Source organism: Podarcis liolepis, assembly GCF_965112155.1.
Source record: "Podarcis liolepis genome assembly, chromosome: 3".
Taxonomy (NCBI): domain Eukaryota; kingdom Metazoa; phylum Chordata; class Lepidosauria; order Squamata; family Lacertidae; genus Podarcis; species Podarcis liolepis.
Window position 1 is genome coordinate 29,859,076 of NC_139557.1, and position 11,321 is coordinate 29,870,396.

Here is an 11,321-nt window from a genome sequence, read left to right on the forward strand (position 1 = left end):
GAAGTGGGCTCGGAAACTAATCAGCAGTTGCGCTGGGATTGGAGTTACATGCTCAAATGATGTCCTAGTTATTTTGGCAATAGAGACAAGGGTGCCCTCTTTCCCTGCCCCAAGCAGAGAGGATTGGAAAAACATTGGCACTAAGTGGATACCCCTCCAAAAAAAAGTGTAAAGGGGTGCTAAGCAATGTGAACATCTGCTGTGCAATATTCTGCGCAACAACACTAAAAGAGATGTTATTTGTGACAGAGATAAAACAGCCCTCAGCGACATCTATCATCTTTATATAAAAATGCTTTAGCCCAAATGAATTATCAAGTAATTATTCTGATTATGAGAGCTCATGAGTGGTGTGTTTCATCAGTGCAAAGCATGGGTTAGCATTTCTTGTACTATATATTGCTAGCTTTGATGCATGGATATGTTGTACGCCACTGTACAAGCATTCAACCTCTGGCTATTTAGGTGTAGCAACAGCTCATTGTGTTATGCGTTGTGACACATCTGCCATCCTTGCCCACTTAGCAGTTTATCTCTGCACTAAAAAAACAAACAAACCTTGTTATAGTGGGAATGAACCTGAGTTGTTGTTGTTATTTATTTGTTAAATTTGTATACCTACTTGTAGATCTCAGAATAATGCATGGGTAGACCTGTATTAACACAACTGGACTGCCTGCCATGTATCACAAGGGGATCTTCTGTATCCTCTTTTGTTTGGAAGATGTCCGGAAAATAAAATAAAATTCCAGCTAACCTTGGTGGGAAGAAGCCCTTTTGTTTTAAATGAATCATTCACAGAGTATACTCATCTCTAGATGTGGCTCTCTGAGGGCTAAATGTTGTCATCAGATATGCACGCAGTCTCATTTTAATACACATTTCTCATGTGCAAGTGGGGTAGCATTCTCGATCGCACTTACAGCGCCGTGTCGGAAATCTCACTGTCCCTGCCCAGCCGGGTCCCAGTACTGTGTGGTGTGTGGCTGATGATCATTAATGGTGCGCCTGTTGAAGAAAGATGTGCTTCTTTCTGTGATCTTCTGTGAGCGCACAGAGCTGTGATGTGCACAAAGTTCCCCTGCTCATATTTATTTCGCTGCAGAAGGCTGCTCTGCTTACACAAGGCAATTTGTGTGTGTGTATATATTTCTTTGTTCGTTCCGAATATTTATATCCCGCTGTTCAGCATGCAAGATGATCCCACAGTGGGTTGCCAGTAAAATACCTAACCCAACAACCCAACCCGCAGGGAACACATCAACAAACTCTAAAAATATAAAATAGCAGCAAGATAAATAAACTACACAGCAGCAGGCATAGAGACCACTAAATCACCCACAGGGCTGTGCAAATAAATAAGTGTTTAATTGATGCCAGCAACTTAAGAGTTGGCATTGTTTGGGTTTGCGAGGGAAGTTGAGGTGCCTGAGTGTTATGTACTGAAGTTCTCACCCTGGGCCAGCAGGGGGATACTGTAGATAGTTCAGGTCCACATATGCAAATAAGGGTTCGAAAGTGACGTTCAGTGATTGGATAGTTACAGAAAGTTGTTACAGTTACGTTGTACTGGAGCTCTATATAAGCAGGTTGGCTGAACCCTTCAGTTCAGTTCTGTTCTGGCCTGTGAATAAACAAGAGCTGTTTGGAGAATCGCTGTGTCGTCTGATATGTTCACCCACAACTTAACACTGAGAATACCCTTTCCCGGGTCACTGTATGTCTCATTGGAGGAAGAAGAGGGACCATCAAATGAGCAGCGCTTTCTGTGAAAGCGGATGGGAGAGCCTAGTCTCATTTAGTAATTTGTAATAGGACTGGAATCCCTCAGAGCAGATCCAGTCACCTGAACAGACTATGAAATAGGCCCGTTCTGCTTTAGGGTGTCTTGGGAGGAAATATATCTACAAATTCCATCATCCCTATCTAATAGAACCCGTGGTCAGGGATGTTGGGAACTGTAGTCCAGAAACACCTAGAGGCACAAGTTTGGGAGACACTGCCTTAGTTCCCTCCCCTGAAGCCAAAGTGAAATTGAAATGACCACCTGCCTATCTGTGCCTCTTCTGCCTAGCTGTGCCTCTTATTCCCACCACTCCAGTCTCTTTAGAGTCTGCAGTTCTTAGCCATTGGGAACATGGGAGAAAGAGAAGGAAGGTACTATAAAAGGAAAAAGAGAGCACAGCACCAGGTTGCCACATGTGTACAAATGTGTACAAGTTTTGCTTACAGTCCCATTCAGTGCACCCATTCCCTCCCATCGAGAGAGAGGCTGAGTGTGAGCAGAACACAAAGCTTTCCATTTTTTCTGCAACCATTAATCTCCCAAAACCTGGATTCTCACTTAAAACCTAAAAAAAAAGTCAAATGAAAGAAAGCTATGGCAACTGGGGGGTGGGCGGGTATCTGCTGGTGTGAATGGAGGCTGCCTGAGCATGAATATATGTGTGTGTGTTTTAAAAAGCATGGGTTCGTTTATGTAAAGCACCGTGGGTGGAAACAGCTATATAAAGAAAACGATTATAGCAAAATGCTCTAGTACTGTATCCTTGAAGATGGGAACAGCTTGGTAGTTGCTAAGAGCATTGTGGAAAGAGCTGTGGGAATCCACAGTTCATACCACGAAAGATGAAAACATGTTACCGGTCTTAGAAAAGGAAGCTGCCGCAAACTTGGTTTTAAATGTAACTGTCAATAGGCCCTGCGTGTTGGGAAGGGACCATAGAAGTGTACAAAGAGTTCCAAGGATTGTATGAATGAACTTAGTCCATAGCAGCCCCCACGCCACAGTTGTTTCTGGTCATGTGGCAGGCTGCTGTTGAAAGGGAAAGAGTTCAACACATCCCACTGGGAGAGCTGAGCTGTAGCCCTTGGGCTATCCCAAAATAGCCCTTTGGATCCCTGGTGTCTGATTCTGTAACTCATCAACCTTCTCTCGAGTCTGGTCAAGTCTGAGTCTGGTTCAGTCATTCCTGTCAAACTATAGCTTGGTCATCAGGAACATCAGACTTGCATGCTGGGGGTGGGGGAGGAAAGACCATCATGCACTTTTAGCCTCATAAATTAATTTTAGGTTGACATGAGGTCTGAATCGGGTAACCAATCATCATTGTTTTCCCCAAAACCAGAAATGGAAAGCACTTCAAACCATGGTTCTGATTCTGGTTTGGAAGCAAACTATATCCAGTTACAACCATAGTTACTGGTCTGTCATGAAGGTAACAGCAAACTGTGGTTTACCCTGAACCAAGGATGTGCAGGAGGGCATTAACAACAACAACAATAATTTATTATTTATACCCCGCCCATCTGGCTGGGCTTCCCCAGCCACTCTGGGGGGCTTCCAGAAAAATATTAAAATACCGTAATACATCAAACATTAAAAGCTTCCCTAAACACAGAACACTGCTTACTCTAATAGGCTAGTGACTTGTTCACCAAATGAAGGTTGGCTTTCCTTTTAAGATGAAGGGTTGGCCAATCCTCACATGGCAAACCAAGCTGTAAATAAACTATTCATAATTTCCCAGCTGGTGTCCAGGAAGTTGGAGTCTAACCAACCACATGACTGTTTACATCCAATATATTACCAGCCTGGACATGTGCAGAGGGAAGGCGCATGATTTCCCCACTGCATGCTTGGCATCGAAACTGGGGTCAGCCATAACATCTCAACTGGGCCATGGGTAGGTCAGATTTTGTAGGAGCCGTCCGATGAGTACAAATAGACATTCAAACTGGGGAGCAGAGGCGGGGGTCTTCTTTGGTGAGCAGCCTGGTATTGGAGAAGGAAGATTAATAGCGTGAAAAACGCTCAAGGAAGATCTGAAATAACGCTGCTCACGTGAGTAGACCCATCGGGATTTGCACTTTTTGGATGACAGACCAACTGTTATTGTTGAAGCATATATTTCAATGGTGAATAATATTGACAGCCACTGGGTCTGACTTTCTTACAGTGCCTGAAACAGTATGTGGAGATTTTGATCAAGGAAGGCTTAGAAACAGCCATTAGCTGCCCTGATGCCTCCTGCCCGAAGCGAGGTCATCTTCAAGAAAATGAAGTACGTTTCCTGACACGAATTTGTCTTACGTAAAAGTTCAGCTCAGTTGTTATTGCAGATATTTGTGCGTGTTGCCGTTATGTAACTTCTGCTCCAAGCTCATTGTCTATCTTTGCCTGTTATCCCTTTAGTTATCGCTATCATTAATCGGATGCTTGTATCTCTCTCTCTCTCTCTCGTTCTCTCTCTCTCTTTAAAACAGATTGAGTGTATGGTTGCATCAGAAATCATGCAGAAGTATAAGAAGCTACAGTTTGAAAGAGGTATACAGCAGACATCCCAGGTGGCCCCAAACTGGGGGTTGTAGCCAACTAAATTCCACTCACAGTAGACCCACTGAAAATAATGTGCCCATGTTCATTAACTTCAAAGGGTCATCTCTGAGCATGACTAACATTGGATTCAATCTCGTGTGTGGAAAATACATTTCCAAATCATGAGGAAGAGGCTCTTTATTTTTATTTTTTTTAACCATGCAGGATAGCTCCCCACGGAAATTTGAAATGTGCTGTCAATATTGTATTTCCAACAGATGTTAAAAACTTACCTGTTCATCCAGGCATTTATTGATTTTGATTACATTCATTACCACCTATTGTAGACTCTGTTTTAATGAGGCTACAGATACTATTTAACAAGGTTCTTATTTATTTTTCTTATGTCTTCGTTATATGGTTGTACATCACTTGGAACATTTTATAAACAAATGGTATTTAAATTTATTTATTTATTAAACTTACTGCTTCCCATTGATATCCCACAGCCATACCAAAGAATAAGATATTGGATATGATCAGGAATTGGCATTCCACTGTGTGTGGCTTGATTCAAGAAGAATTCTGCATCTTAAAAACTTTTGCCTTATGCTTGAGTCAAGCCATTGTCTTCCAAGGACAGGGATTTTCCAGCCCTACCTTGAGATGCTGTGGAACTGAACCCATGCAAAAGCATATTATATACATGCTCCTTCACTGAGCTGTGGCCTTTTCCCAACTGCAGTTTGTTTTCCCCACAGAAGTGCTTTTGGATCCTTGTCGGACTTGGTGCCCATCCTCTTCCTGCCAAGCGGTTTGTCAGCTTCAGGAATCAGGCCCCCAGAACCCACAGCTGGTACAATGCAAATCTTGCGACATAGAATTTTGCTCGGCGTGCAAATCCAATTGGCATCCGGGACAAGGCTGTCAAGAAAATATGCCAATCAGCTACCTTCCAGGGGAAACAAGGTATAGAACTGTACATTACCAATTGACGTTGGCATAATTCTTAACACATTAACAGCTTCGCTCAGCAGGTTTTTTTGTTTTGTTTTAAAAAAGACTGATTTTCATTGTGATAGCCTTAGGTGTCTCCTTATTCACCTGTTATTTGAAGCCGTTTCTCCCTCCCGTCACAAGACTGAAGCAGAAAAAGCCCAACTCTGGCAGATAGATTGCCCTACTTCTGAAACCAGGTATATGCTAGGAATTCCTCAAGGTTCCGGAAGTTTTAGGATGTCACCTTGTCAATGTGGGTTACCTTTTGGACTGTGGCTCTATGCCCTGCTGTTTGGTAAGAAGTCCATGTTCTGATGGAAATATTCCATACCATGGCTTTATCAGCACACCTGTGTTACTCAGTTTCCCTGTGGAATTCTAATGCTACTGATCAGCATAAAAAAAGTCATGGAGCTGTCCACCATCTCAAGTAACATTGGAAGGAGCCCATAATTGTGTGCACAACTTAGCTCCCCGCCCCCAATTCCTAGGTTTATACAAATCAATTTTATACAAGCAATACTGGCAGATGTATTGTTAGTCAACCTGACTTATTTGAGGTTTGTAGAATGATAAAGATGAAGGATGTGTAGAAACGAAAACCTGCCTTTGGTCTTGTGGCTGTGTGACAAATCCATGCAGACATAGGAATAGCTTCAGTCTGCAGAAGGGTCAGAGTGTTTTAAGAAATGCGGTTTTTAAAAACCAAGAGCATTTTGTCAAGAATGAGCCAATTCCAAGCGAAGGTTTGCAGCCAACTGCAGAAAGCAGCCAGGAACAGAGAGGCTTAGATCAGTGGTGGCCAAACACTGCCCTCCAGCTGTTTGTGGAATACAGTTCGCATCATCCCTGACCGCTGGTCCTATTAGCTAGGGGTGATGGGGGTTGTAGTCCAAAAACAGCTGGAGGGGCTGAGTTTGGCCACCGCTGGCTCATATTGTACTTAGGCTGGGCAAAAACCACAACAGACAAGGGTAACTCTTCCGGACATTGGAATGTTGGTTGCCAAGGGAACGACAGAGCGGGGTGGAACACAGCCAAAGCTCTCAGAAAGCTCAAACAGCTGCAAACAGAGACGGAAGCAGTCTGTCAGAACGGGAAGAGATTGGAGCTGATCCAATCTCTCCTAAAAGTCGTCACATGGGAGGGCTGCTAGACAGGAAACAACATGAGACAAGGTATGAAAGTTCAATATCTTCTGTAGAAACCGGAAGGAGTCTTCAGAAGGGTCATCTTGATTGATGATGCTTTGTTAGAGCTGTCCGGAGCTATCTGTTTGTTTTTGTAATAAATTCTCCTTTTTAATTAACAACACTTACCGTGTTACCAAGCCGGGAACCTGGACTCGCGACACATTTCTCCCATAAAATTTCCGAAACATTTCTTCCAGCTCTGCTTATAAAATGGAAGAAGATGATGCACCCATCAAACGCTGCCCGAAATGCAAAGTTTACATTGAACGGGACGAAGGCTGTGCCCAAATGATGTGCAAAAACTGTAAACATGCCTTTTGCTGGTACTGTTTGGAATCACTTGACGTAAGTATACGTGGTTGAGTTTAAGATTGGAAGATGAAATTCCTTGATTCTATCCCTGTAATAAATTCCTGTTAATAAAGCATTCAAAATGTCCATTGATATAATATTCAAAAACTGTAAAGGGAAGCATTGAAATGTTACAAGTCCCAGAAAGTTAGGTTGCCTCTGTAGACATAAATACAGAGACATAAATACAGACTGTGGCATATATTTAGATGTACTGCAGCAAACAATTAGCAAGATACCATTGCATGAACTAACATTGTTACAAAAAATTAGAGTTTGTATATATTTATGGCATAAAAAGCCCCATCATCTGGGGCAGAAGTGACATTTAGGTTGGAGTTACTTTGGCCATATCAGAGTTTAGGCTTTGGCTTAGCTGCTGTTGAAAGCAAATTTAGCTTTGTTTTAGAGATACATTTTTTGTTGCTAAATTTAGGGCTGTTTCTGGGTGGTGGTGGTTTTGTGAATTCTTAATATGATGGGCTGTTTAATCTTAAGTTTTCATACTGAATGTTTCGATGCGGGATGTTAAATGTTGATTCTCTGCTACTATAAACTTTGCTGGTATAGTTTTTGTGCTTTTTTGTTTTTAAGCAATGAACTGTTTTGAAAAGTTAGGGTTACATTTTTTGTTACATAATATTGTTTTACTGTTATACCAATGATGGCACTTTGGGCATGGTTTAACTGCAGAAAAAGAGCACAAGAACAAACCCTGAAATGGGATGAACTGGGGAAGGGGTCGTATTTGTACTATCTCAGTTTGGGCATACAGTGTTACCTCTAGTTACGAACTTAATTCGTTCCGGAGGTCCATTCTTAACCTGAAACTGTTCTTAACTAGAGGCGTGCTTTTGCTAATCGGGCCTCTTGCTGCCACTGCACACGATTTCCGTTCTCATCCTGGGGCAAAGTTCTCAACTCGAGGTAACTCTTCCAGGTTAGCGGAGTTTGTAACCTGAAGCATTTGTAACCTGAGGTGTTTGTAACCCGAGGTACCACTGTATTACCTTTTTCTTCTCTTGTCTTTCTTTAAGTTGTTTTGTTTTTGTCTTTTAAACTCTTCCTGGCATTAACTCACATCTCTGAAAGGGCTGCTGCCAATTTTGTAGATTGCACAATGGCCCACTTCGGCCTATCTCTGTGAAATATGTGTTATTGGGTTCCACGGGGCCCTTTCTGCGGTTAATATTGACTTTGCGCTCCGTGCCATAGAGGTGAGCGGTCTGACTCATTTATGCTGGCTGTTAGCTGCTCCCTGTTCCAAAGGAGCCAACTCAGTGATGTCATTGCTGTTGGCACAGCAGCGGAATCCATAGCTTGTGACGTTGCCATTGCATTGTGAAATGTGACTGATGTGCCAAAAGTAGATAGGGAAAGAAATGAAAATTGACCTCTGCGAGTGGGGGCGGAAAAACAGGGAGAAGTACCATTCACTCCTCTCTCTCTCTCTCTCTAGCCTGTGGCAGTATCCTAGAACTGCAGTCTTCTGCACATTTACTTGGGAGTACGCTCTGCTTGCTAAACCCAGTAGGACTTATTTCTGAGTACACAATTGGACTCCCAATCGAAGTTATTCAGCCCTCATCAGAAATCAGGTTTATTACCAAAATTTGCAGACTTTCAGCTGTTTGCTGAAAACAAGAAGCAATTGAAATAGCTCAACCCAACGGGTGCTTCAAGTAGTTTCCGAAAATTCAGCTGAAATTGCAACCGTACCTGCTAAGTGGAAAGGTTTTGTAACCTTTTGACTACTTGTCAAGAGTGAAGTTCTCAACCACGGCTGAAATAATATATATGCATATTTCCCCCTCTCCTTTTATTGACACTTTACAGGATGACTTCCTTCTTATACATTATGACAAGGGACCTTGCCGAAATAAGCTCGGTCATTCCAGGGCATCAGTTATTTGGCACAGAACGCAGGTAGGTGTCAATGTGACTTTGCGTATCTGCTGGTCCCCGTCCCCCCCAATTTTCGTCTTATTCATGAAAAAAGTGAATGTGGGGAATTGGGAGTCAGAGGAGGGAAAATGGCATGAGGAAAATGGGAAGGTTTTAAAAAGCAATGTTAGCTGGCTTGCCTCACATACAAGTATTGCTGATGAAAGCTGATCTAAGGTGCAGAAACAATAGTTCCTCTTCAAGGTGGAGAGACTACAGAGTCACGTTCCAGGAAGATAGAGGCAGTTACCCAACTTGCAGTGAGGTGGAGAGTAAGGTAAACTTGCGTCTCAGTCAGTTATTCTCTGTAGTTTCTGTGGGTCTGTAGCTGCTGCAGAAACAAAACACCCCGAGAGCTGTTGCAGGGTTTACAGACATCAGTCCACAAACCCAAGATGACATAATTTGATCGAGGTGGGCCACAAGACAGATTGATAGCCGTTAAAACCTACCATGTTTATTTTGACATAGAAGAACCTTGGAAGAATAATATTAAAAGAGCAACTGAGCTTTTATTACTACAGCAGGCATGCTGTTGCAATGGGGAGCTGTGTTGCTCATGCCAAAATTACTCTTCAGAGATGATGTATAGCAGGAGATTGCAGACAGGGAAGCAGACATATTTTTCAGGGGATTCGGGGGAATCCCATGTTAAGCACAATAATAAATTCCCCACTCCACAAAAATTTAAATATTTGAGGAATTATTGGGGGGGGGGAGAAGGGAAATGAAATGAAAACCTCCAAATATACTATTATATAATACAGTAAGTAATGCATGCCATTCCTTATTTTGAATGTTGTTCAACAGTACCACCTGCTGGCCAAAAACAAATTGACTTTTTCAGGACCAATAAAGAGAAAGTAAAGTAATCTGAATCTGAAGCAGAAAGGGGGGGGGGGGAGATTATTATAAAGTGGCTTTTTTCCCATAAGAAAAACCCTCCACCCAAATCATCCCTGTTTAACTTAAGACAGTTATGTTAATGGATGTATTATGTCAAATGCTAAAGGCTGCACCTGTTGTACTTTTCTTTAGCTGGACAATTTTATAAATCATTGGAACCATACTTTTCAAGCAGGTCAGCAATTTGGAGATTTTGATCCTCCATGAAACTGAATCTTTAGGTGCATATTGAACAATACCCTTCTGAATCCCATACCTCCTCATAGGCTACCCTGGGGAGTGCGTAATTCCATGGATAAGCTCAGGGCCTTTCATGAGACAGGTGACAGGGGTGCAAAACAGTTGAAATTGCAGTTGCCAGCCCTTTATTCTGTGTGTGTGTGTGTGTTTGTGTGTGTGTGTGTTGCAACGGTGTGCAACCCCTTGCCACTGAACAGTTTGGAAGGGGGCGGGGAGAACTCTCCCCCAGTCCCCCTTCAAGCGGATTATTTGAGAACAACTGCTGGCATATGTGATCTTCTTTCTTTTTCTTTTTTTATCCAGGTCGTGGGGATCTTTGCAGGGTTTGGTCTGTTACTGTTAGTGGCCTCCCCTTTCCTTCTGCTTGCTACCCCATTCGTGCTTTGCTGCAAGTGCAAGTGTAGTAAAGGAGACGACGACCCCCTGCCGACTTAAGGTGGAGTGAAAGTGGGACTGGCTCATCATCGCAGTGCATTTCCTACTCGCCCACCCTCTTCTTGCACTTGACATTGCGTTGGCCTTACTCGCCCTGATTCCCAACGTTGCAGGAGACAGGAGGCGCCACGATTCCCAGCAACCTTGCCCGCAAGTCGGTTTACAGAGCGCAAGGCATATCCTGGTGTGTTTTAGGGGGGGCCAGCGCGAAGCAAGCTGGGATGTCGGAAACATCATGTGTCAGTAACGCAAGGCTACGTTGGCCGATTTGGAACTGAGACGCTACGGTGTCGAAACGAAGCCCGTTCAACATATCTATTTGCATCAAATTGAGGTGTTAGACATGTGTGTTTTAAGAATCGCTTACCATTAAAAATATATATATATCAGCCCATTTTAAAGTGTGACTTTAAATATCTTGTCTAATGAAACTGAAGTCTCTGTTAATATTTGCCCTGGGAAAATATTGGACGTCCATACACCCCTGAAGCTGTTTCCCATGCTATATTATAAGAACAATCTGGTCACGTATGTATAGGCCAGGAATGTTTGAGGGTGGGGGCTGATGCAGCCCTCCAAGCCAATGTTTCTGCATCCCTCATGCCACCAAATTTGGTAGTGACACTAAAAAAGTAGACACAGCCTGGGGGACGGGGATTGAAACCTTTCTGCCCACCCCAGCACCAGCTAGGGATCCCCTTTTCCCCATAATGGGGAATTGGATAGGATTGAGCTGTAGCCCCCGCTTCTCAGCTGATCTGCATGCGTATGTGTGTTGTCCGTGAGCATGTGAGAGTATGGGGGGGCGAGCTGCACCCGCCGCTGGCATGGAGGGGTAGCAAAGTGTGAATGCATCTATTAAAAAAGGTTAGCCACCCCTGACATACGGCATCCTATGCCTATATCTTTTCAATAGGATGCCTCCTAACATTTTG

At 43.1% G+C, this 11,321-nt stretch overlaps 1 protein-coding gene across 1 annotated transcript in view; it reads left to right on the forward strand.

The window, feature by feature from the left end:
• RNF144A (ring finger protein 144A) overlaps nucleotides 1–10,762 on the forward strand; it is a 53,373-nt gene extending 42,611 nt beyond the window's left edge. The window contains exons 3-8 of the mRNA XM_083495726.1: nucleotides 3,960–4,064; nucleotides 4,267–4,327; nucleotides 5,080–5,287; nucleotides 6,708–6,855; nucleotides 8,698–8,787; nucleotides 10,255–10,762. Coding sequence (XP_083351852.1) covers nucleotides 3,960–4,064; nucleotides 4,267–4,327; nucleotides 5,080–5,287; nucleotides 6,708–6,855; nucleotides 8,698–8,787; nucleotides 10,255–10,386 — 744 coding nt within the window. The 3' untranslated portion in view covers nucleotides 10,387–10,762. The remainder of the gene's footprint in view (nucleotides 1–3,959; nucleotides 4,065–4,266; nucleotides 4,328–5,079; nucleotides 5,288–6,707; nucleotides 6,856–8,697; nucleotides 8,788–10,254) is intronic.
• The last annotated feature ends 559 nt before the right edge of the window (nucleotides 10,763–11,321 follow it).